A 25,555-nucleotide genomic window follows, 5' to 3' on the forward strand; every position below is an offset into this window, starting at 1 on the left:
TGCTGACCAGAGCTCACCTGACTGAAGGCGACCTGGCGCGGAGGCTCTGTCGAGGGAGGTCTCTCTGCATACTTCTGTGGAGGGGTCTCGGAGGGCCAGAACAGAGAAAACAAATGCTAATTCAAAAGAGATAACTAAAAACTTGGAGCCATTCCTCTCCACCTCGGTCTTGGCACAACACTGCTTCTCTGCTTTCCTCTGACTCACCCAGCAGTGACGTCTCCACGCGTGTGGTGGTTGTAAGCGTTGTGCAAGGATGGAGTTAGGGGGTTGCTGGTAACTCCTCCCGACCTTCTTCAAAGGTCACTGGCTCAATCCAGCAAATCTGAAGAGGAAAACAAATGCCCCGAAGAGCCAAATCCCCCAACGTGTCACATCAAATCACAAAGGAGAAGCTAATGGGACAGAGCCACTTGGTTGGAGCATGTGTATTCCGCTCTCTATCATTAATTTACTGATGTTAAATATTTCAGCGGGTAATTATGGGACTTCCAGGACTATCCTAGTGGCTGTGATCACAAATTATTCATCAGTGGCTCTTGAACAAGAAAAGCCTTTCTGAATGAAGGCAGTTCTGTAGCTCTTGCTGGTGTTTTGCATTTCAGCTGACTCCCTCTGCCTTCCTGAAGGAGATGACTCTTAGCACCAAGCAGAGGCTGGCCAGCACTCGGGACATGCGGCGGCCCCAGGTTACCCAGCTTCTCGACGTGAGCGAAGCCTCCCGTCAAAAGGTAGCCTTTTCTTGCCCTTTTCCTTGCTGTTTGACGTGACATTTGAAGTGGGCCTATGCTTGTGACAGGCTTGCCTCCAGCTTATCTAAATACTTTGGTGACTAAGTCCTGTTGTCGTTTCAAACTGCTGCTGGTGGTGGTGGAGTTCCTTCTGCTGGGGGAAAGGTGAAACGTTTTCCCCCAGTGAGCTGTTGAAGTCCTGGCCTGCACTAAGCCCATATAAAGCACCTCTGCTGAAGTTGGTGGCTTTTGCTGGAGACGAGCTTCTGTGGCTAAAGCATGATACTGGAGGAAGGCTGGGGCGGGACACAAGGATGCAAGCTTGCAATTTCCCACCCTCCTGCTGAAATAGACAGCCCTTGGTTGGGTGTAGTCTCTGTCAAACGCTTGGGGTCATCGGATGCCCTCAGTGGTGGCTGCGTTGGCCTTTGGGGGCTGAGGGCCTACGGTAACTACTCAAGGTGTAGCTCAAGCAATTGCATGAATGCTTTGGAACGACGAGTGGGACCCTTACGGGGTGTTAGATTTTGCAGGCTGCCAGGTACACAGGGGAATGGCGCTGGGCAGAGGGGGAGCGGGTGTGCTTTATCTGGATCAGTGTTTGCTTACACGTGTGTTGAAAGCTGCTCTTCTTACACATCTGCTTAGTGTAACGCACGTTCCAAAGGGGTAGATGACTGAGGTAGGCTGTTGAGTGGAAAAGTGCCAGCAAGAGACCTGTAACAAATTGGTTGGGGATTGCCCTAGACAGCGCGTGAGGTTGGGAACGCCTCGGACGAGCACGCACAGAACTGGCCGGGTGCTGTGGCTCCTGGCTTCAGCACGACCCTGACTGCTGTGCAGAAGCAGGAGATGTGCCTGTGTCTTGTGAGTGCGAAGAGTTCAGCTGGAAGGGGGGAGACAAAGCAGGGAGGGATTTTCTCCAAGTAATGCCTCTGCGCTGTAAGCGTTTGCTGTTTCTGTGTGTCGTCAGGCACGCTTCGGTGGTGGTACTAACTGACATGGCAATAATGGACTGCAATGAAGCATCCGTTGAGAGCTCATGGGAAAAGGAGATGCCAAGTCCAGCCTTACTCAAGTTGCGCAGTAGTGCTGGGGAAGGAGCTGAACCTTATCACCTCATCTGTTGCTTTCTTAACGGCGGTGTTCCTTTTTGGCCTGTCTTCTCTTCCTCATGGTTTCTAGGCTGTGTATCAAAAAAGAGATTTGAGGATGGGTTGGACTTGGTCACTGTCTCAGGGTAAAGATAATCCCCAGACTGTTTCCCATGGAGTCTCCTGTCAATTCTTGGCTTTCACTTGCTGCACGAGTGCTTACGGCTCTCGCAGTGAGTGCTCTGGAGCTGTGTGACTGTTAGCCCAGCGCTCTGCCGGAGGTAAGCGCTGCCTTGCCTTTTGGAGCAGGAAACCTGGAGAAACGGCCAGCAAAAGAGCTGCTCGCTTGAGCCTGCTCGGTGTGGCCCAGAAACTTTTGATCTGCTCAGAGCACAGGTGGGTGAGCTGCCGTTCCCCTGGCGTGAGCTGGGCAGGCGTACTCACCGGGAGACTGTACTTCACTGGGGACCGATGTAGTATTCTCTGATTGATGAATCTTTCTCCCAGCGGCTGAAACTCTGTTTTGCATCTGCAGTTCTCGGCACCTTCCCCGAAACAGCACTCGTTCCAGCCTTTCCCGTCAGAGGTGGTATTCCAGAGCTACGTCCCCTACGAGGTCTATGAAGTGCCACTGATTCTGAGGAACGAGGACAAGGTAGGTGCTGGGATGTGGAAGTTTAACCCTGTGCTGGAACTGGAGAGCAGTGTTGTCCGCGCGGTGCACAGCACAGCCAGTCACCTGCTGCAGCACAGCGCATCCGGAGTAAAAGGTCTCGCCACCTTTATTTTGCGAGATGGTGGAAATCTTGCCATGCTGAGGTTTCTTGCCCTGGTTTTGGCTGTGTGTTGGTAGTACCTCGCTGAAAGGAGCTTTTCTAGTCAGCACCTTTCCCCGTGGAAGCCCTGCACGGCTGGGAATGTTGAGGGCTGTACAGTTCTTCCCTGCCCTCGTGCTTTCCCTCGAGTGTGCACCGCGTCCTGGTGGCTCCGTGGTTAATCTTGGTTTCCACAGGGCACCTCTGCCTCTGGGTGAGCTGCACAGAGAGCTGAACGGGCTGTCAGAGCTCGGGGTGGGGTCTTCTCCACTTTATGCTGGAGTAAGTTATAATTAGTGGTAACAGCGCTTCAGGAAAGGTGTTTTGAAACAGCAGTGGAAACAGACTGATGTAGCAGAAGCAGTGGGAGGCCTTTAGGTGCCACTTCAGGCTCCTGCTAAGCTTAATTGGGTTCTGCTCAGGTTTTTCTGAGGCAACGTGATGCTCTGTTTTCCCTTTGGAGAGCCACAGCACGTTCAGAGTCAAGTGCCCTCGGAGGTCTCCACCTTTGCTTGAAAAACCTGATCATTTTGAGATTTCCCAAGAAAGTTGCAAATGGAAAAGTTGGAAAATGTCAGCAGTTTTGTTCCACTGTAAAGAGGGAAGTTGAGACCTTTTGAATTTCAGTTGGGGAAATATTTGCTGGAATGAGGCATGTGCCAAGAGCAAGCTGGTGGGCAAAGGCAGAGGGAGGAAAGGAGCTGAGCTCGGTGTTCTCTCCCTGCACACTTTCCTACACGCAAGGGTTTCTCTTGATCTGTAGCAGTAGGTGCACTGGCAGCAGAGAAAGGTCAGGAAGAGAGGTGTAATTAAGGGTACTCTTCTGTAATGAAGAATAAGAGGTATGCGTGAGGGGAGGGTGGGATGGGAAGATGGAAGTGTGCGCAAGAGCCGGTGAATTCCCCCCAGATTTCCAGATTTACCTGCTGGGGGGGACAAACAGGTGGACAACAAAAAAAAGCTGCCAAGGTGTATTGCGGGTGGAAGGACAGCGGGAGAAGTCCAAGAATCTCCTGAGAGAACAGGTTTTGACAGGGATGTGGGCGAAAAGGGAAGACCCTTTGGCTAGGAAGGATGCGTGTGTGGTCCCTCAGTTATTCCTGGAGAGTACTGCACCATTCCTGGTCTGGCATTTAACTTGGGAACGTGGATAAGATGTGGCATGGGTGCCTGCACCCAGGGAATGCCACTGGTGTGGTCTGCACTGGGTTTTGGGCACCCCTTGCTGTAGGTATCTTCTTCCCCAATTAAAATGTGCCTCAGTTTCTCTCTTCCTACTCTCTGCTTCGTTCCCACTGAGTCTTTTGGCTTCAGCTGCTCCATTATCCATGCAGCACTTCAAAATGGTTATCTTTGCCAAGTACCAGCCAACAGGCAAACAGTTGATTTGCTCTGTTCATGCTTCCTCAGGTGGAAAAGAACATCTGCATAACATTTCTGCCCTTCCCAGTAAGGAATAATAAACTTGTCCAGCTGCGCCTTGGGATTTACGTGCCCTGTAAAGGGGGAGGCAATGTGTGAATGTGGGTTTTTTTCCAAACCGAACTAGTTTTGAAGCCGGTAAGACCTCAACCATTGGAGAGCGTGGGTGTAAAAGTAAGATCAGCTCTAAGGAAAATCCTTGGTATGTTCTAAATACAGAAAGGTAGAGATGATAATCCTGAGAGAGTGTTCTATTCTAATTTTGTTGGCTTTTGGCGATGTCCTGCAGAAGAGCAGAGCAGTGTTGTGCTCTGTCTCAGAGTTTTCGCGCTGGTTTCCCAGATTCTTCTGAATCTTATACTGCACGGCAGCCTGAAGTTGTTTGCCCCCTAAAAATCCAGCTGACAGCAAAATATATTCCAAATAGAGGCTCTGTAATCGTGCAACTACAGAAGTGCTTCGCTATATACTTACTGCTCTTACCTGTGTTGTACAATTGCTTTTCTGTCTTCAGGCTGTTCCTCAGCACCCTCAGGTGTTCCGGGTGGCTTTTGCTGAAGGTCTGAGCCACACGTGCTCCTCTCCTAAGGGACTTGGTGACCAAACTGCTTGTGTGCACTGTGAAACTGGCTCCTGGAACCCGCTGCCCCAGGACCCTGCTGGGTTCCAAGGGCGTTTGGAGAGTTCAGGACTGCCTTGGCCACGGGTTACCAGGCTCGGGTGGGTGGTGCAGAGCGAGCCTCCATTTTTTCCAAGCCTCCTGTGGGTTTGTTGTTTGTCAGTGAAGCTGCCCGTCAGTCCAAATCACCTGCTTTAGACGTTGAGATTTGGTGCTGAGGCGTCGCTCTCAATGTGCTTGAGAAATGCCTGTGTGCTGTCTGTGTGCTGGTGGTGTCCCAGAGGGCAGAACCGTGCAGCAGGGTGCCTGCAGGGACTGCTGGGGGTGGGCAGGGGTCCCCAGGGATCTGGCTTGCCTGCGCTGGCAGCTGCCTGGCTACGGTCACAGGCAGCAGGAGCCTCCAGAGAGCAGAGGTTGGCTTTTAAAACCGAGACTCCAGCGCCAGTCAGTGCCGGTCATGTATCTCGAGGCAGAAGATGCCTTTGGAGCCCATAGTTGATAGGCACAGCCTGGGGGGTCGCCTGGCTTTCCATCACTTTGTCAAGTTGCTGGCTCTCATCCTCTGCATCAGCCTTTCCTTGTAGCGTATTGTGCTTCTCCCTTGCTTCTTTACAGCTCCCTGTGAATTTTCCTAGCCATCCTCAGTTTGTGGGGTTGTCTCTTTGTCTTCCCATGGTCCTCCTTTTGCTCTTCAGGCCTGCTTTTATTCCCAGTGAGGCCACAGTATGTGTGGTCTCCTCCTCTTGCCGGTCTGCCCGCATGACTGTAGCACCGCAGCTTGAGTGCCCCGCTCAAACGCAGCACGTTAAAGTGCATTTCTTCCTTCCCCCAGGATTAACACGTACTGTTTGGCCTTCAGATAACACAGTCCCCTTCTAGGGGCATGACTGCCTGGATGTGTACGGGCAGAAGCCGGCAGGTTCTTTGGGCTTGTTGAATACGCGGGTGGCTTGATTCAGATATTATATCTCGGTGCTGCTGGTGTCTTCCCTGCTTGGCCCTTCCTTCATCGCCCTGCTGCCTCTGGCCGTGAGCTGTTTTGCCCAGGCAGAAGGGATTAATGTTGACTCTTGTGTATTATGTGCACGTACCTCCAGAGCTAAAAGTGCTTTGGAAAGGTGGTTAAGGAAGGCTGTCGGCAGGTCTCTTCTCCTCCTGTTTCCACGAGCTGCAAAATCATACTTTCTTACCTTTTCTGCAGGTTCCTCAGCTGCTGAAGGTCACCTTGGAGAGGTCACCTTATTTCAAGTTGATCAGCCACCATGCCGTGTGCCGCAAAGTACCGCCTGGCATGCTTGCGACTTTCCACATCGTTTTCACCCCCAATGAGAACAAGGTGAGACTGGAGGTCCCAAGAGACAGGTGCCTTCAGCGGGAGGCGAAGCTGCGGGGCTGGGTTCAGAACGGGGCGTCTGCTGTGGGTTTTGCGGCACTGCTAATATCTGTCCGTTGCTGTATGGTTATGGGTTTGCTCTGATAATTATAAATAACAAAAGCCTATTTAAAATTGACCTGTTGTTTGGAGGACGCGAAGTTGAGCCTGATCAGAGTGAGGACCACCACCTTTGAAAACTGGAGTCACTGGAATGTGTATCACGTTGGACACAGCAGTGAGACAGCGGAACGTTCTGTCTGAAGCCAGGCACTTTCCTTGCGCACTGGTTATAACCCGTGCCGTGCTGCAAGGTTTGCTCTAGGCTGTGGTCAGGCAGCCTGGCTGGCAGCACCATGCGATGCCACCGCAGCAGGGACTGACGGGCTGTGCGTTCCCTCCCTGTGCTTTCCTGGGCATTTGCAGGGGAAGGTGCACGTGTGACAGTAGGAAAATGGCCAGGAGGAGTGTTGATGTTTAGCCATCCCACCTCTCTACTCAGTGTTAGGGGCTTAATTATGATGGAAAAGACTAGAGGAGTGAATAGATGCAGAGAGCTTTCCTCTTTCCCATCTGGCAACCAGTTCCCTTCCTCACCCTGGGCTGGAGCGAAGGTGATGCTTTTTCATAGCCTCTGTGTCCCAGCCTTGCCGCTGTGCTGCCCCTGAGGATACTTGCCTGCCTGTGCTCCAGCTGTGATTCTAGGGGAGAAGATGCGCTGTGCTCGTGGCGGGGAGCCAGCCTGGCACAGCCGCACTGAGCTCTAGATGTCTTTAATCAGCAGGGGGTCGGTGTGCTGCAGATGACAGAGACATCTGGAGCACACCCAGGCATTGAAGGGGCAGGTAGAATCTGCAGGCAGACACTTACCCCGGAGCCTTTGGGCAGTCACGCTGGTGTGGCTGTGCCTGCGTGCATGTGGCTGTGGCTGCTGTGTCAGCTGGCACCTATTCCCTGCCCCGTGTGCCATGCTTTTGCTTGCAGGTTGGAACATCGGTGCTGTGGCTCTGGCAAGCCTTGCACTGTGCCGTGATGTGAAGGGGTGACAGTGTCGTCTGGAGGCTTGTTAATGCAGAAGGGTTTAGCACATGGCATGGAAGGGAGGAAGCATCGCAGGGGAATACAGACAGGCTGACTCTTTGCACCAGCACTCTGCTGCCTCTTGGCAGGGTTCTTTGTGTGACTTTGTGGGTGATGCAAGGTGAGGGGGTCGCTCTGAGCCAGCTGGCGTTTCCGCACCAGGCCAGAGGCGCAGGATCCCTTTGGGCACAGCTGTTCTCTCATCGTGCGTTTGCTGCTTAGATTTAGTTTAATGCCCTGTCCTATCCTCAAACAGCGTGGCTGTAGCAAACTAGAGAGGAAATGCCCTGCGGTCCCTGGCTCCCTGAGCTTGTGAAATGATCTGTTGCTTTGGGGAGGGACTGAGAAATGGTTTTACGTCATTCGTATGGAAGGTAAAAATGATGTTGGCCTAGGGCAGTTCTCCATACTGCCCAAGTGACATAAGAGCATAATCTCACCGAGGTAGGCTTTGCAGAGGACGCTGTTTCCTTTAAAATGCGATTTATTAGTATGAATTAGCATTCATTTTGGGTGTGGAAGTAAATTGGTTCCCATGAAGGGCAAATTGCTGCTCTTCAACTAGAGAGAAGCAGCAGAGCAACAGATGAACATCACCCCAAATAGAAGTAGGGTGAGAGAACCCCCAGGAGCACTCATGTCCAGTACTTTGTCCCTTGTCTTGCCCTTGAACTGGTGAGTGTGTGGCATTAGGGAGCTGTGCCAGCAAGGTCCTCTGCACAGCTTCAGCGACACCACGGCGGTTTCTGCCGAACTGGGTTTTGTGCTCCTTGCAGGGCATTGGGAGAGGGATGCGTGCTGCTCAGTGAGGAGCACATGGGGATTGTACAGCAGAACCAGAATTTTGTACAAACGGAATGTTTTGGCTCATACGTGATGGAGTGTGAATCAGCGAAGTGCCAGGGTGCTGTAGCTGAGCTAGAAATGCATCCACAGCGTGGTCAGGAGGCGCAGAGCACCTTGCAAAGCCCTTGGCCAAGAGGCAGGCTTTGGGAAATGGTTCTGTAAAGCCACCTGCGCTGGGCTTGCAGTTGCTTGCCTGCAGAGTATCTGTGTTAGTTGTGGAAGGCTCAGGAGTGCTGCCTTTGAACAACCCCTACATCCCTGATGCTGCACGATCCACAGGGACTGTGGGTAACCCAGTGAACTGGGATGCGGGTCTTCCTGATGGGGAGTTGGTTTATATAATTCTCTTGCTTTGAATCTGTTCTTCCCTGGAGTAAGTCTGACTTCAGTGAAGTCACTCCTGATTGAAAGGAGTAAAATTGTGGCTAAGCCCTAAGTAATCGGGCCATGTGAGTTGTTAGTGGCTGAAATGCCACGTAGCCCTTTCTTGGAAAATGAGCAGTTTCCTACTGTCTCGCAGTCATTTGGGAATGTGCCACGTGCTCGGACTGTCAGAAAATAAATAAACAGCTGACGTGTCTGTTGGTTTATTGGCACTTGTGTTATAAATGAACTGCTAATTTTTCTGCTGGGCAGCGTTTCCACTTAGTTACTCTTGCTGCTTCTGATTTGCACGTTTCTGTTTTGTGGCTCCAGTTGTACAGCGTGGGTGTTCTCGTGCCAGCCCACATTCCTGCGTGTCCTTGCATTATGGTCTGACAGTCTCTGCTGAACTGGGAACCATTGTGGCACTGACTGGCAGATTAACAACAGAGAGAAACACTTCCATTTGTGTGTCCTTCAGGCTTATTAATAGTTTATTGTAAAGGAAGAAGGAAGTAAGAAGCATATAAAACCAGCACAGCTTATTCTGTTTTGCCCTCTTGCTCTTTTCACTGTAGCCATACATTATTTTCCGGCAATGCCAGCTCAGTCTGTGAGGTTTGTGAAATTCATTACTGGTGCTCGGTGGAGACTGAATTAATGCACATTGATTAATATGGAATACGACAGGACAGCGAGTTACTGCATCGGTGAAATGAAGTCCTTTACAATTCAGCGCAGCCCTGTTAGATGCTTTGTAGCGCCCAGAAGCTATTCCAAGTATACTTTCCAGATGGCTCGTGTGGGGAGGAAAGGGGCAGAAGACCAAGGCAAATGGCCCGGTGCCAAACGAACCTGGAGCTAAGCGACTCATTTCAGAGTGCTGCGAACCGGCAGCTGAGGGGGGCAGGCGCAGGGGCACCCCCTTCTCCTGCGACTGGATCTTCATCCTCCGGTCCCTCCTCTCTTGTCATGGCCCTTATTTTCCAGCCTTTGATATCAGGGTTTCAGCGGGAGCTTTCCCTGCTTGGCTTGCCGTGTGACCTCATGCTACAAGGATCTTTTCTGTGCAAGTCGTCTGCTGCAAGGAATTCAGTGCAGGATTTAGGATGGGTTATGCAGGAAATCTGACATCCGAGTGTGGTGTTGTGGGCAGCTAAGGTTGATATCGCTGTGGCAGTATTACCGTTAGCCCCTGAGTTTGCAGAGAGCCTGAAACAACATCAGAGATGAGCAGCTGCTTCAGTTCCAGCGGGTGCCAGTTCAGATGCCAGTGGTGATACCTGGAAGGCCAGAGCTTGTAACTTCCTGCTTGTCACAGGGGTGTGAGAGAAGGGGAACCATCGTACAACTGTCTGTCATCCTTGCAATGGAGAGGGGAGTTGTATGAAGGATGAAGTCATGTTTTCATGAAAATCTGTAGCCTGAAGCTGTGTCTAAACACAACAGACTTTAGAGCATAGATGGGTTGCAGCCCCTCTGTCATCCAGGCATGTCTATTTAGAAACCTGGTCTTAAACAGTCTGCTAAGGGTTTGCAGTTGCGAAGCAGAACGAGATTTTGAACTGGTCTCAACAGTTGCCCAGGCTGTAAGCAAGCGTGTAGCAGAGGTAGTGTCCCGGTAGCACGAGGCAGTGCTGCAGGGGAGACTGCAACCCGTTCCCCCCCCAGGGGGGCAATTCAGCTTTCAAAAGCTTAAGGGACCATGGGTCCACAGCGACACAAGCAGCCAGCTTCTGCCTAGCACCCCTCTGCCTTGGCTTTCCCCCTGTTTGGGCTGACGCTGCATTCAGCCTGGTGCAAGGTCCCACTTTGGTGGGGTGGTAGAGCGTGGCTGAAGGGTCAGCCCGCTCTGAAGTGCTGAGTCAAGCCTTGCACGGGATGCCATGTCCCACGGTGTCCCTGGAGAGGGGGCTTGGAGCATAATGTGCATCTGCAGGAATGGCGAGAGGCAGCTTTCTCTCCCAAGCTCGTGGTTGTCTCTGTGAAACCAAACCCTTGCTGCTTTAGCCTTGCCCTCAGGTCCCTGGAGAAAGAATTCCCTTTCCTTGTGCGTTGCTGTGCAGGTGGTCCCAGTGCCCCTCACCAGCAAGGGAGCTGGGAAGGCTGCCAGTGCTTGCTTTTGGGGGGGAATTATTTTTTGGGCTCTTAATTGCATTGCTGTTGATCCATTTGCTCCTTAGCAATGACAACGACTTGACAATTACTTCCTTTTACTTCCCTCAAATACCTCCAATTGTTGAAGTTCCTTTTTTTTTTTTTTATCTCCCTGCTGATCTGTACTTGCATCCTCTTCTGTCTACCTGGCATCTGGAAGAGAGAGGTAAGTAAATATGGCATGCCAAGACTGACTAAGGCAGGTAGCTTTCAATTGGACTTGCCTTTGTTACAGTAGTGTGGCCGAAATAACAACAACAGCAAAAGCAAATGGCACTCTCCGTTTGCTAATGCAGTTTCTGAGCATCTGAACAGTCTGGGAGGTGAAGTACCCGGGAGATAATGGGTGCTTTAAAGTCATATGGGCTGCCCATAGCTTTTATTTTAGAGGGCTTGGGCTGCAAGATTGAGTACAAATTTGCTAATTCACAAAGACTTGCTGAAGATGAAACCCTTGCCTGCAATATGATGTTAAATCCTGCAGGTTGCTTGCTGCAGTTCCCTTGCTGGTATTTTACCTTCCAAATAGGAGAAGCAAAAGCCCTTGTGCAGTTTGTAGGGTGACTGTTTGAGATGTCTAGAAAAAGAGATCCTTCTTTATTCTTTGTGCCTTGGATGGGGCAGCATCTGTTTTGGCAACCTTAGCGGTGGGCGAGGCGCTGGGTGGTGGGTGAGGCGCTGGGTGTCAGCTGTTGTGTTGGAGCACTGGGTACGTGTCTGTGCCTGGGCTGGCTGCCTTAGGGCCCTTCCAGGAGGGGATGGGAGCAGGAAATCCCAGCCGTGGAGGAATCCGGATCAGTTCTGCTGAAGGGAGTTTGCCGCTGTGTGCGGTTCCTAAATCAAAGCGCTTCCTGCTTCAACAATTACAAGAATATCAAATGAGTTAAAAGCACCGGGGCAAAAATCAGGGCAGCCAGTGACTGATGAGAAGCAGAGCTTTGATCAGCTCATCGATAAGAGCCTGCTGGGGGCAATGGCTCCTGGCCCTGGGGCAACAGTTTCCTCACTGATTTCAATGGGGGCAAGGTGGTACTTGCAGGCAGCCAGCGGTGCCTGCCATCCATCTGGGGTCTGATCTGCTCATCCCTACAGTAAAATGCTTTTGGTAATTTGATTTGCCTTCCTGCTGCTAAACGCCAGGCAGCCGGGATGGGGGGGGATTGCCTGGCTCTGTTCTGCAGAAGGCAGTGGCTGGGACTGCACAGCCGGCTTTGCTCTGGTGGGGTGTCTGAGTGTCCCCCGTGTGCAGCTCCCGATGCCGCCTGCCTGGGGTGGGTGTGCTAACCAGGCACCCCGTCACTTACTCCTCTAGAACAGGCCTTACAGAGGGGTGTGATTAAGGCATCAGCCAGAGCTGTCTCTGTGTCCCCTGGGGCTGGGGTGAGATGTAAAGGGAAACTGAGATTAGGCAGAGAAGAACTCTCTTGAATTGCAGTGCAGAGCTGGCGTAGGCTGCTGAGGGCAGGGGTGGAGTTGTTAGTGCTTTGAAGTACCTGTGAAACATCTCTAGGGACACTTTGGGTGCAGAGCTGAGCCGGTTCTGGTGTGGGGAGATGGGTCAGATGGCTTTTGAAGGGTGCGTGTCCCCAGCCTTGGCCCTGTAAGGCTGTGGGAGGGGGTGAGAAATACAGCTGTACCCTACACTCGCCTGGCATCGCAGCAATTACCGTGTCCAGCTTGTGAAGCATTTCCCCAGCGACTGACCGTTGCTCACGTATGTGGTGAAGTCCTTTTGAAAGTGCACCTGAGCATCCCCTGCCGAGCTTCAACGAGGTCGCCGCGTTGCTGGCGTTGGAGTTAGTGCTGTGGCACAGCTGGGTTCTCAGTGGTGCTTCCAATAGTCTGCGGTGGCGATCGAAGCAGGTTCCATTAGTGCTGTGATCCCTTGCGTGAAGCGACTCTGTTTTGGTGCCTCGGAATCAAAGCATCAGGTAATTGTGGTGCTGCCAGCTTGCTGCGAAAGCGGGTGAATCAGTGGGCTTGTTTCTTCTTTGCAAGTTAACGACCCTGTGCAAGTCATGCTACTGGAATGAAAGGTCATGAAGGTAAAAGGTACTATTATTACGTTATTGAATGCTACTGCAACAGTCCTAGAAAACAGCAGTTTTTCTTCTGCCGTGGGAATGGTGCTAAAAGCATTGTGCTGAGATTGTTTCTTTCCCTGCAGGATTATTTCCACGAGCTCATCTGCATCACAGAAAGGGAGAAGTTTGTTGTGCCTATCCGAGCTATAGGTGCCCGAGCTATCCTGGACTTCCCCGACCAGGTGAACTTCTCAGCCTGTCCCGTCAAGTACAGCACCCAGAAAACGCTGCTGGTTCGCAACGTTGGTAACCGGGTGGCCCGCTACTGCATCAGCACGCAGAGGTAGGGAGCTCATCTCTTTTTGTGCAAAACACTGTGGTGTGATAATATAGTTGGGAAACAGCGACAAAAAGGAACCAGAGCATGTGAGCTGCCGTGCTGCTGCCGTGGCTGGAGATGGGCAGGGCACGTGGGGTTTGCTGTTGATTACAGTGTTTGAAGCATGGCGCAACCTCTGCTAAAACTCTGCAAGCTGCAGAGTGGAGTTTTATAGTGCAACGGTGTCTTCAGTGCACAGTCGTGCAAGGCTGATTCTGTTAGACTGAAAGAGCAATTGTAAGAAGGCAGCTGGACTGCCCTTGGGCTGTGGAAGATCCTGCGGGGCAGACGACAGCTCTAGGAGCTCAGTTCCTGCAGACCAAGGGCAGTGTTAAGAAATGGGCAAGCTCTGAGCTGGTGGAAGAGACATTTAAGAATTTATCAGCAGTTTGTCTCGAGTAGCAAGTGCAATCAGAGATGATAGATCAAAGCAATTGGTATTGAGACCCTGACAAAAACCCTGTGGGGTCCAGAACCTGGTTTTCCAGTAGGTTTGATCTGGTCCCTGGGATCCAATATTCTTCATTAGAATGAGCTCTTAAGTGGAGATGAGCTGGCAGCAGCTTCAAAGCTGCACTACAGCCCCAAAGAGGAATGCCTTACAGCGGGGGCACAGGCCAAAGATGCAGCAAATACCTGGTGCGTGGGTTGGGAGCCTCTTGTAGAGCTTTGTCTCTCTCAGATCTCCTGGAAAGTGCTCTAGCACTTTGTAGTAGCTACCAGCAACCTCCTTGATCTTCAGTGCCTTCTGAAATGGGTATGTGGCCCTGTTGGCCAAATATACACGTTCCTTGGGAGGCCACAAGCACGTGGTATTTGGGCAGTCTCCTGGTCAGGTGCCTGACATGTGCGGCGTTGTGGACAGCCTGTACTGTTCCTGTTGGTCTCAGAAGACAGTCACTGTTTTTCCAGTTTGCTGAACTGGAGAGGGTAGTGCCTTTTTGACACTGCACCTGCAAGGAAACCAGTTCAGCTGGCTGGTAGTTAGCTCCGAGTTGCTTGGTCCCAGAGGTCTTGGTGCAGGAGCTGAGGTCCAGAACGCAGCAAAGACGTGCCGTCTGCCTTAGTGCACCTGAGTTGCTTCAGTTTCTTCCCCAGGAAAACAGGGGTCAAGAGAAGGCTCTTTGCTCTTTCTCCTGGGAAGCGTGAGGGTCCAAGAGGCTCCTACCAAAGCCTGGCAAGGTTGTTGAAACAGGCTTCCAGGATGCTATTCAAGCAGGCTGCTGCTTGTCACTGTGGAAATACGTAGGCAGGACCTTGTAAATCCCTGTGCAGCTTCCCTCTGGGATTTCCAGATCTAGTCGTCACCACCAAAACAGATACCCAGTCGTGTCTGGCATCTCTTGGCAACGTCCTTGCCAACTGTTCCGTTGAGTGATCCAGCGTGTGTTGAATCCTGCTTGATAGGGATTTTATGCTGAACTTCAACAATTAAATTTTTCAGTCCTGATTTGCAACAGAGAGATGGGAAGCGTTACAAAAGTTTCATATGACACACAAAAAAGTAGAATTCTGAATAACTGGATTGTGTGTGTCTGCAGAGATCAAAAGCTGGTAAGATTTCCCATGTCAGCTGAAGGCATCAGTCATCTCTTCCATTTCATTACAAATTTTTGAAAGCCAGTTTGAAATTTCAAACTGATGATTTAAATCTTTGAGTATAAGCAGTGTTTTATTCTAATTAGGTCACCCCCACTTTCCTTCAGATTTCTTTTTAAATACTCTGAAGTTCCTGTGTTTCTGCTCTTTTTATTTTTTTTGCTTTAAGTGTTCAGCAAAATGTCATAATGAATTCTTCATTGGGAACTTTCTTAGAGGTTGAGTTCCTCCAGTGCCTGTCTGTCTACCATCTGTTTGCATATATGCACAGATGTGTAGGAAATATGAGAAATTTGGGGGCTATGTGAAATGGAATCGGGCTGATGGAGAAGAGAAACTCAGAATAACTTTGGAAGGGACCTCTGGAGATCATCTGAGCAAACACGGCGCTCAAAGCAAGACCAGTGTCAGAGTTCGATCGGGTGTGCACACAACACGAGAAGTAAGATCGGGTAATACCAGCCTTGCTCTGTCCTCCTCCAGGCTGTGCAAAGCCCTTTATCCCAGCATCTCCCTGTATGTCCTGTGCCGCAGCCCCTAAGCTCCCTTTCCGTAGAAAGGCTTTTGTGCCCACCAGCCTGTACTGCCAGGGATTCTTCCACCCCAAATACAGGTGTTTGCATTTCCCATCCCTCGGCTGCATGCAGTTCTGCTGTGTCCCAGTGAATGGCAGCCCAGCCCTCCAGTATCTGGACTGTAGTGCCCCAAGCTTGTATCCCCCACTCAGAATCCAAGTGTTCCCCCCTCTTGACCAGGTCAGCACGTTCCCTTGCAGCCCGAGAGCAGAACTCCCACGTTCTTTCTCGCTGTGTGATGAGGCCATGGTGTGCCAGGAGCGGTTCTTCCAGCCAGTGCTGGGGACTGCACTGTGTGACAGTGGGTTCCCTGCTGCTTGTGCTGTGAGCAGTTGCCCAGGTACCTGCCCCGAGGTCCCAGGTGAGCTCAGTGGCTCCAGCAACCCCAGCAGGAAAGAAGTGGCCTCCCAGCCAGCGTGACAAGTAGGCTGGAGAGTCAGAGCAGTACTAGTGTAAATATAGAAAGTCTCTTCCTGTCGTTCTCATTGTTAAGGCTGGATAACGAGTTTCTTCTCCATGGCATTCAGGGAGATAAATGTCACTCCAGTACGTTTCAGTTGAAAATGGCGTCTGGAAGCAGATCTCAGCGCAGCACTGCCTTTTCCTGATGTTACAGACCTTGTGCTACGCTGTGCTTTGGGGTCAGAGAGGATCCGTCTGAGAAGATACATTAAGGAATGTCCCACCAGGCTCTGAAAGCTCAGGAAATGATGCTACAAGGTGCAGTGCTAGGAGCCCCCTGTAGGACCCATATACGACATCGAGGTGTGGGATTGGAGAGTTACCACAGGATGTACAAGGACAGGACAACAGATGCCAGAACAGATCCCTATGAAATTGCTTACTAGTCTGGAGTTGCTCCCTTTCTGCAGGGCAGTAACGGGCAAGATCTCAGCAGGTTCTGCTGGGAAGGTCTCCCTCGGGCTGGTGCGGCTAGATGAGTTTATACAAGCCGGGGATTGCAAGGCACCGCTGGGAGATCTGGACCTGTGACAGTTTAGATGTTGTACAACAAAGCAAACGTACAAATGGGCATAGTTAAAAAGGATGTCAGAAGAGAAGCTGTTAAAAAACCTCCAAACCTTATCTTTCCTGTCGTTTCAGGAGCAGTAGTGATTCACTAACAGGGTAGGTCTAACAGGACAAGAATTATCCTAAAGAGCAGCTCACAATTAATGGCTAAAAGGCCAGAGTTTAGCCTGCCAGCTTCATCTCTTGGCAGTGGCTTTCATGTGGCTATTAGTGTGTCAGGGACGTTTCCTTAGCATCTCTTATCTGTAGGCTGCAGGGAACAGCTTAGTGACGTGCACTGAAGTTCAGAGTTGAGGTTAAGCATGGACCTTGCATCCCTCTGGGTCTTGGAGAACCAGGTCTATGTGAGGGATACCAAGCTGCGACAGCAGTGACAAAGTTGTCCCGTGGGTACAGCATGGGGTGGGAGGCAGGAGGTGCGGTGTCTGACTTGTGCTCTGTTTCTCAGTCCTGAGAATGAGTCCTGACCTCGGTGGGATCCTCTTCTTCTGATAATTTGAAGATGGGAAGATACCTTCTTTCTCGGGCACCCCCTGAAGTCATCCTCAGGAGTGTTATTCCCATCCCAGCTATCTGAGGGCAGGGGTATGCAGACAAGGGGACGGGATAGGAGGTGGTGCTGAATTGTGGCCCTTAAACAGCAGCTTTTCTGTTCTGGCCATGTTTGGGGCGGGGGGCGGGGGGGGGAGAAAAAAAAAAAAGGTGGGGGGGAATTTTTCTGTGCCTTTCCCCCAGCAGGCAGTGATGCCAGCCAAGCACCAGCAGAGCCCTGCCCAGTATAACCAGGCACAACCCCCAGTGCAGGTGCAGGGCCATGGAGAGCAGTCCGGTTCTGAGGCTGGTGGCACCTTGGCTTTCCTCCTCCCTCTCAAAAGTCTCAGGTCCAGCACGTGAACATTGCAGGCCCAGTGCTTCCCCATTAGTCACTACCAACGTTCTTGCTGTTGTCATGGGAGCAGGTCAGGCCCCTAATTGCAGCAATATCTCCTTAATGAGCAGGAACTCCAGCAATTTCATCAGCTGTCACTACTTCCATGAATGAAGCTCAGCTCGTGCATGGCTCCTGATTTTCTCATTATTTTTGTGTGCTGCATTCCCTAATCACTGGGAAACTCTCTGGAAGGTGTTTTTGAGGTGACAAATTGACCACCAGCAAAGCACTAAAGCCAGTACCTTTTGCTTTCTAAGTGAGGCTGTACAGGAGCCGCAAAGCCCAGCTGCTGTTGTGCAGGAGCATGTTGCATCTGACTTTTCCCTGAGCGTTAAAGAACTGAATTATGTGTCTGTCAGCCAAGAGCTGTTTACCTGGCCACAAATCATAATTGCTCGTGTTAAATCCGAAGTACACCAACACCTTTTCATCATTATTTCCAACGCATTGCACAGAATTCCTCCAGCGGGCCAAGCAAACAGTTACCAAGCCTGGATCACAACCCAGAGCCCCAGACTGCATTGCTTGTGAATACACCGAAAACCTCCTGTTAAACTTGCCTCGATATGCTCCTGCTAATGGTGCTTCATTTAGCTAGAGATTTAATTGTTCAGGCTGTAAATGGGTACTCCTTTTGTGTCTTGTTTTCTTGTTTCTGTATCACTCTAATGTGCCTTTGCACTCCTACAGATTTTTCTTTGCTTAGAGCAGCTTTCACTGAAACACTGATAAAATGTGCCCTTTCTTAGGCAAAACCAGGATGCTTTCAAGGTAAAAAAAAAAAAAAAAAAAAAAAGAGTTGAATTCTGCAACTTAAACTCCAGTTATTCTCTGGTCTTCAAGAAGAAATTCTCTTCTCCCTGTCTGATTTCCAGGCTGCAATCTCACTGGGACAGGCATTGCCTTGACATTTGTATCTCTTGAGGTGTATAGGTGGCAGGACAAGACGGATTCCTGAGGAAGTCCGTGTCAGGCTGTGCATGCAAATAACCCTCACCATCTCTGTGCCCTTCAAAAACCCTCCTCCGATCGTACCGCTAGCAGTCAGACTCTTGAGCCTTGCTGCAGAGAACTGGATGCAGGGTATGGGGGAGACGAGGTCGTTTTATAGCATAGGATGTTCTGAGGGCTGGAGCTCTTCAGGAGTCGAGTTGGTGGCTCAGTTTCTGATACTGTCTCTTCTCTTTTTCTTCTGCTAACTGTGGTTTGTTTGCTTCTTGCTTGCGCAGGTGAGCTGAAGTGAGCGAGACAGCCACATAGTCCCCAAATGTCCCACAGTAATCCTGATGTGCCTCTCTGTGTTGCAGCCCTTTCTCTGTTGATCGCTCTGCTGGGACTCTTGGGATTGGCGATGCCGTGCAAGTAACAGTGGACTTCCACCCACAGAAGACGGGTGATTATTCCGGGTCCCTGACAGTACACTACGACACAGGTAAGTGCTGGACACTGCATGGTGCCCACGCTCTGCGTCCTTCAAAGCAGAAGACTGTTAAACTTGCTTTGCAGGCTCCTTCTAAACTCTTTTCTTTCTAAACCCTTTTCTTTCAAAACCTCTGCATGTTTTGGTGCTTCAAGTGAGCAGGTAAGGGGCAAAGGCTGAGTGTGCCCTTGTTCTGTGTGGCTGCGTGCTGGTCTCTCCCTGGGGGATGCTGGTGTCAGCCAGGAGCGTAAGTGTAAGTGTGTCTGTGTGCCCGGTTCCTCTCCAGGAGAGCAGCAGTAGGGGATGCTCAGCAAAGCGTGTAGAAGCAGGCAGTGCATGTGCTTTCTGCCTCGTGGGCCCTGGAGTTAGTATTTTTCTGTGCTGGAGGCTTTATTCCCATCTTTTTTAATCACTTCTGATGGTTTTACCTTCCAAGCCTTTGTCCAGTTGCTTTGCGGGTTTGTAGCTATGAGCTTCTGCAGGCTCCCATGGCAGTACGTTCCAAAGGAAGGAATATTCCTTGGGAAAGTGCTGGTACTACACTTCTGTAATTTCTGACTAATACTATTTCAGGCCCTTGGGTTCCTGTTTTACGACAAATGGTGACAAATTTTTCCTCCTTTGGATTTTCCCAGGCCGTTTGTGCTTTTACACTATCTCTTGTGTGATTTCTAGGTTAAGGAATCCTGTTCAGTCTTCATATAGAAGCTGCTCTGTACTTTGGAGAAGGGCAGAAAGAACAATTAAATTTCAAAGGCTTCAGCTTGGCTTTGAAGATCAAAACTATACCCATTATTTCAAGACCCACGTGGCCATGGGTTTAGAAGTGAGACCATGATAGTTTTCGTGGAGTTTATTTTGCCGTAGTTAGTTGTCCCGTAGAGCATTAGGTCATGTTTCCATGAACCTGAGTTGTACATGCTCAAAGCACTGTGCATGTCTCCCATTTCTTGGGTCCTGCTTCCTCTGCTTGCCAACGTATGCCGAGGATTCAGCGGAGGGGGAAGGCAAGGCTTATAAAGCACGCCTGCCTCTGTAACGCTTCTGAACCTCGGTTATTTTTGTACGCTGAGTTGTCTGTTATAGAAAGCAGGCTGTCCAGTCATGGAGACGTTGCTGTTTCTCGCAACATAACTCATGTCTGGCCACGAATCCCTCCCACTCCTCCTGGGCTCCCTTAAGAGCAGAGAAGTTGAGGTTATACAGGCACGAAGGCTGAACTCTCCATGTGTGGAGGTGAAGGAATGGCTGCAGAGATCTGTTTGAAGGGTGATTCATTCCCCAACCTCCCTCCAAGAGAGGGGGCTCTCTTTCTTCTGGCACGACTGTGATTCGCCGCATTGTGTCTGGCTTAGGGTTTAAGGAGTCCACCCAGAAGGCAGCCAGCTCTCCCCCGTGCTGTTGCGTGGCAGCCTTGGAAAGGCAGGTCCATCCCCTGGCTGCCTTGCTGTAACCCGTGCAGCGAGGAGAAGGCTCTGCCTCGGCAGGGGGATGCTCTCCAGGGATGGCCGGGTCGCTGCCCTTCTCAGCTGGGGCTGGCTCTGAGGCTTTAAACACGCTCCACAGAAGTGCCATTTCGACGGAGAATGTCTCGTGTTTGGGGTTTGCTTCTCACCTGGGAGACCCTCACCTGCAACAGGCAGAGTAGGCTCGGTGCTCAAGTTTGAGCTTAGTTGACTCCCGGGAGTTGCTTGGTTGGGAAGAATGAAGGTTTGGAAGCTCTGGCAGTGAGGGACGCTTTGGTGGGGGTCTCTTCTGGAGGGTGAAGGGCTGGCAGGTGCTCCAGCAAGACTCCAGGCGTTAATCGGCTGCTGTGCGCAGCCAGGGGCTCTCTCCTCTTCGGTCTGAGGCGGAAAGCAAAGGTGTGCTCGCTCGGGTTGTGGGACAGCTTGGGAACACTCGGTGTAGACTTGCACGCTCGGGCATAGGCACCGACAGGCTCCAGGCAGAAGAAATGGGCTTGCAGGGCTGTGATGGGCAGGTGGGTGTGGGCCGTGCCCCACCAGTCTCGTTCCGACCTATCTTCACAGACCCACAGCAAGTGAGGGCACTGCTGCTCCAACACGGTGAAGTTCTCATCTGCGTCCCATCCTGCCGTGGGCTGTCACTTTGCCTGTTTCTTTTTATCTCCCTCTTCTGCCTGCATGCCCCAGGCACCTTCGCTTGTTGGCAACAAGGGATCAGGAGAGACACAACCCTGGTGGCGTGCTTGCAGGAGACTCTGGGCGAGCCGTGACCGAGGTGGGGCCTCCTCAGAGTCACCTGAACGACTCAGATGCAGAATTCCCTGTGACCCGAGTGGGATGGTGACCCAAAGGCCACCTGGGCACACTGAAAACGTCTCCCTGTAGATAGTGTCGCCTTGGGGATAAATCTTTACAAGCCCACCCAGAAATAAGGTGCTTAAGGTGGTGCCCAGGACATCCTCATGCTGTACACATGCAGCTCTCGGGATGCAATAAATATATTGATCTGTGGAACTGCTCACACAGCTAAAAGCTGTGACACTTCTGTTCCCTGTGGCTTCCTCCGTTCCTTGTACTCCCATCAGCAAGGGCGATGAGCAATGTCTGCCTTTTGCTTTGTTCTAGGTGAAGATACGCACACAAGCCTTCATGGAGCCGCTGAAGATGTCAACATTAGGCTGGACAGAAACTCCTTGGCAGTTGGGAAGACCTACATCACGCTGTCAAATCACAGATGTGTGGTCATCCACAACCGGAGTAAAATCATAGCCCACTTCCAGTGGAAGGCTTTTCTTACTCAAGAGGAGGAGGATCAGGAGAAGCTGAGGTTCGTTGGAAAGATTCCTTTCAGTAAGACACACTGCCCAGGGGTGAAACTACCATACGGCCTGAGAGGGATGTTGGTGCTTTTTTGGATGGTGTAGGAGAAATAAAGCATCCACCGCATCCGGGTCTGTGTCCCTGGGCTTCAGGGTAATGGAGCTCGGTGCTTCCCATTCTGGTTCCATCCATGTTCCAGCTGATGTTTTGGGGAGGAAAGGTTGATTGCAATGGCTGCATTTCCTCGGAGAGCAAATTCCCGTCTGTGGGAGCCCTAAATCAGTGAGGCCTGGTCCCTGGGCTGGCAGGGGGTCTGTGAGGCTGAGGAAAGTGTCGGCACTCCTTACCTGGGACGGCGTTGAGCAGTAGCACCTAACAGCTGCAGGCAGCGTACCTGCTGTGATATTCACTGCAGTTTCTTCCCCTCCAGCTCTGGTAGGACAGCAACCTCCTTCAGCCTGCTTTTGCAGTAGTGCGCAGGGCAGGGTGCTTTGCTGGCCCCGAACGTTGAGGCCATCCGGCTGTAGGATGCTGAATTGCCTCGCGCTGTCCCGGCTTCCAGCACAACGAGGTATCCCTGCCCCTTCTCCGGGGCTGGGGAGAGTTTGGAGGTGGAGGGTTCTGCGGGGAAGTCAGGGACAGGACTTGGAAGTGCCTTTGGGCGTCAGCACCTGTGTCTTCGTGGTGCTGAGAGGTGGGGCAGGCTCTCCAAAGGGTGTCTCTGAAGCTTTGAAATTCCGTTTGGGGCAGCAAGGAAACGCTTCTGGCCCAGGGGGAGGCACTGGAAACGACACTTCAAAGCTGGGGTGATTTAGGGAGTCCTTGTGTGACTTTTCAGAGTTGGACGGCTGTAGGTGTATAGGAGTTAGTCTGAACCCAGAGCTGATCAGGAAACTGCCTTCAACTGGAGCACTTTTTAAGGGCTTCTGAGCAAATACAGTTCAATGTAATTAGGTCAGAAATGCCTTGAAGGCCAAACCTAGTTTTCCACTGTTCTCTGTTTTTAATTGCACAGTGTGTGACTTTGGTGCAAGCGCAGTGTGCTAAAGGAAAAAATCTCATGACCTTCTCTTAGTACTTCCCTGTGCCATTCTTTTCGCATCTCTCCCCAGCTGCCCGTCTCAGACAGGACCCTGAGGGATCCTCTCTCCCCTCAGAAGCAACCAGCTTTCGCCAGAGTTAACGTGTTTCCCCAATTTTTTTGCAGTGACGCTTGATCTCATGCCAGCCTGTGTTCTTTACTGTGACCAGGGCGCTTTGTTCTTCCTTACTTGCAGTCTTAGGGGTGGTCATGGCTCCGAGGCCACTGTGCTGCTGTCGGAGCAGCTTTTGAGATCTTTTGAGAGCAGAGAGGACTTTGACAATGGGAGGAGGCAGTGCAGCAGCCTGTGCTTTGCTGTCACCCAGAAAGACCTGGCTCGTCACAAGGTCTACCCAGGGGCTTGCTCTGTCTCCCTCCTGCAGGACTTTCTGGGATGTAGTGGTGGAATTCTTGTCCGTTGCTGAAGGCTGAGTTGAGGGTTGCTCATGTCGGTGGCTGGAAGCCCTCCTCATGCACAGCGCTGTAGGTCAGCCATGGAGAAACATTTCCCACGACACTCCACTGGGAGCGAGCCAAAGAAAGTATTTTTGGCACCGGTGACAGCATCTGCCCGAGGCTCTGTCTGTGTGCCGCTAGGAACGTCCGTGACTGTGTTTCCTTGCTGATTGTATTGGAATTCAGCTGGGTGGTGACTGCTGTCCTGTTTAGAGCGTGTTGCCTCGATTTTCTGTGTACGGAGCCTTCCCCTCACCCCCCTCGAGTAGTCACCTGCTGGTTCTTGGTGGCCAGGGGACTGGAGCGTGAAGGGGGCACAGCAACGTGCCAGCTGGGAAGCAAGTGCTCTGCAGCAGTGCTCCCTCCTCACCTCTCGGTTGTGAGCTTTCAACGCTGCAGTGATCGCTGCTACAACTACCAAGTAAGGCAGAGGTGACCTGTGTCAAAGCTCTGTGGAGAAGGCCCAAAAGAGGAAAAAGGTGAAGTGGTTCAAGGCTGGATGTAGGGGTTTGGATTCAGAGGTGCTGGTGCTGACTTCTTTATTGGCTAATGCTGATGCCAAAACGGCACAGAGTAACAGCTCGGAGACTAATTTTGTCTTTAAGCAGCAAAGGTATTTATTTCGTGCAACACTGGGGAGCTACCGATTCGCACCGGACAAACCAGCTCCGAAGTTTTCAGTGAAAAGTCGGGCAATTTATACAGTTTTTGTGAGAGGTTACAACATCTTTACATACATATTCATTTGATTTCGACATCTAATCATTCTATTCATAATAGGTGGGATCTAGGTGGAGTAAACCTTTCAACTTTCTTTGTTCAATGATCTTCTGACTCATGGTTTTCCTTTAACATCCTCAATGGAACCTTTCCTAATTATTCAGAGTACAGGCCTTTACCTTTTCTAATCATTCAGAGCACATTCCTCTACTTGAACGTGGTCAGTGGGAGGGAATAGGCCCTGCCATCTCTCTCTTACCTCGACACAAAGAGAGCATCACCCAGAGCACAGTACCAAACACATCCTGACTAATCTTTTTAAGACCTTGCTCTGTTTCAATGCCAGGCAAGGCTCTCAGGGCCTCTGTCTTCATGCACCTAAACCCGTTAATTTCACTCAAGTGATGCGATGCCCGAATGCATTAGTTTGCTTTGCAAGTGCTCTGGGATCCTCTGCTGGATGGCAGTGTAGGCAACGGAGCAGCCAGTTCGCTTATCCCTGCCGGTGCAAAAGGGAAGATAAACAAGTGATGCTGGTAACCTGCAGCTGAAGCCCGGCTGCTTCTCCGCTTCCCAGTGAAGCACTGCAGTGGGTGCTCCTTCATCTCCATCCGTCTCCCCCGAGCACCTCTATGGGCGGCAAAGCCATCTGAGGGTGTTGGTGGGGTTGTGCATTAGTCGTGGCAGTAGCTTTGAGCCAGGAGGCTCTCCTGAGGGCTGCTAGCTTTCAAACCCCTCTTCTTAGCTTGTGAGTGTGGCGTAAAAGTGCCTGCCGTGCCAGTGCAGGAGTGATAACCTGATCTGCTTGGGACCCCGTGGCTTGGGGTCAGCCCCTCGCTGAGCTGCTGCTGCTGTTCCTCCCCCAGTGCGTTGCTGCTCCTGCGCTTACATGACAGTCTCTGCAAATATGTTGTTTATTAAATGATCTGCTTGGTTTGTCTCTCCCCACGGCTGCAGGCGCTGTCGCAGGCTGCAGAAGCAGGAGGAGAATGAGAGGAATTCTTTTCTCAAGCAGCGCGCGGTGGACCCCACGCTCCAAGAGCGCCTTGCCCTTCTCTCCCGTGCCTTCCAGAACCAGAGGGCAAAGGTGCAGGAAGACTCTATGCTTTTCTCTGATGATATTTTTGCCATTGAGCCAGTGGTAAGTGATAGCTGAGAACCTCCCTTCCTCCTCCTCCTCTTCCTCCTCTTCCTTCTCCCTGAATGAGGTCGCTTGGCAGATCCCCGCATCAGTGTCTTGATGTGCCTAGAGGGAGACGTGAGGTTTCTAGTGAGGCTGGGAGAGATTGTTGCAAAAAGCATTTCTAAACTGCGAGCTCCGGGCAGGCGTTGAGAGCCTGCCTAAAGCTGAGCTCTGCTGCAAGGGCTGTAAATTAAGGGCACTTGCTAAGTGTCCTGACAGTGTTCCGAGGTATCGATGATTATATATAAGGGCACTCCTTACACGTAGTGTGTGGGGATTAACCATGAGTATTAGTTCACATACTGAAGAATGAAAAGGTCCTCTATGGAAAGGAGGGCAAGTTCAGCCCAAGTTTAATTGCGGCAAGACCAATCCCTTCATATAATCTGGACTTAGACCGTGCCTGAATCTCCCTCCCAGTGTCGTCTGTGAGCCTGCACGCAAGGCTGGCGGGTTTAAACGGACTTTTTTGAGTTCTATTGCACGCTTAGAGAAAAGTTTTTGCTTTTGTATTTATGCAAACAAAACCTCATGTCCTTCAATTAACTAGAGCCCTGATTCTGAATATTTGCATGGTCTGAGATGATGAATGCCTGCTGTCTGAGCAGTGTAAAATCCCTTCTCATCTTGGAGCAAACCCTAGAATAATCTTAGCCTCTTTCTTGTAAAATAGGGGAAACTATTGTTTTGTTATTTATTTTTAAGGAAGGGGATCATGTTCTCTTCTTGGTTGCTCCTATAGCCCGTACAAGGCTGAGAGCCCCCCATGTCAGCACAGCTGCAGTTTCACACCGCCGCAGCTGAGAGCAGTGTGATGTGACCAAGAGCCTGTGTCGGAGCAGCAGGGCTGTAGCAGGGAGTGGGAGCTGA

General features: G+C 51.2%; 1 protein-coding gene across 1 annotated transcript; it reads left to right on the top strand.

Annotated features, from left to right (window-relative positions):
• Positions 1–413: 413 nt before the first annotated feature.
• Positions 414–24,643, top strand: LOC121081936 (hydrocephalus-inducing protein homolog; the record flags this gene model as incomplete). The annotated part of the gene is made up of 7 exons (XM_040581285.1): positions 414–731; positions 2,361–2,480; positions 5,883–6,017; positions 12,667–12,866; positions 18,347–18,471; positions 21,051–21,252; positions 24,460–24,643. Coding segments are annotated over exons 1-7 (1,065 nt in total), but the record flags the coding sequence as incomplete, so codon positions are not given.
• Between the last annotated feature and the right edge of the window lie 912 nt (positions 24,644–25,555).

This window comes from Falco naumanni, assembly GCF_017639655.2.
Source record: "Falco naumanni isolate bFalNau1 chromosome 21 unlocalized genomic scaffold, bFalNau1.pat SUPER_21_unloc_2, whole genome shotgun sequence".
Lineage (NCBI taxonomy): Eukaryota > Metazoa > Chordata > Aves > Falconiformes > Falconidae > Falco > Falco naumanni.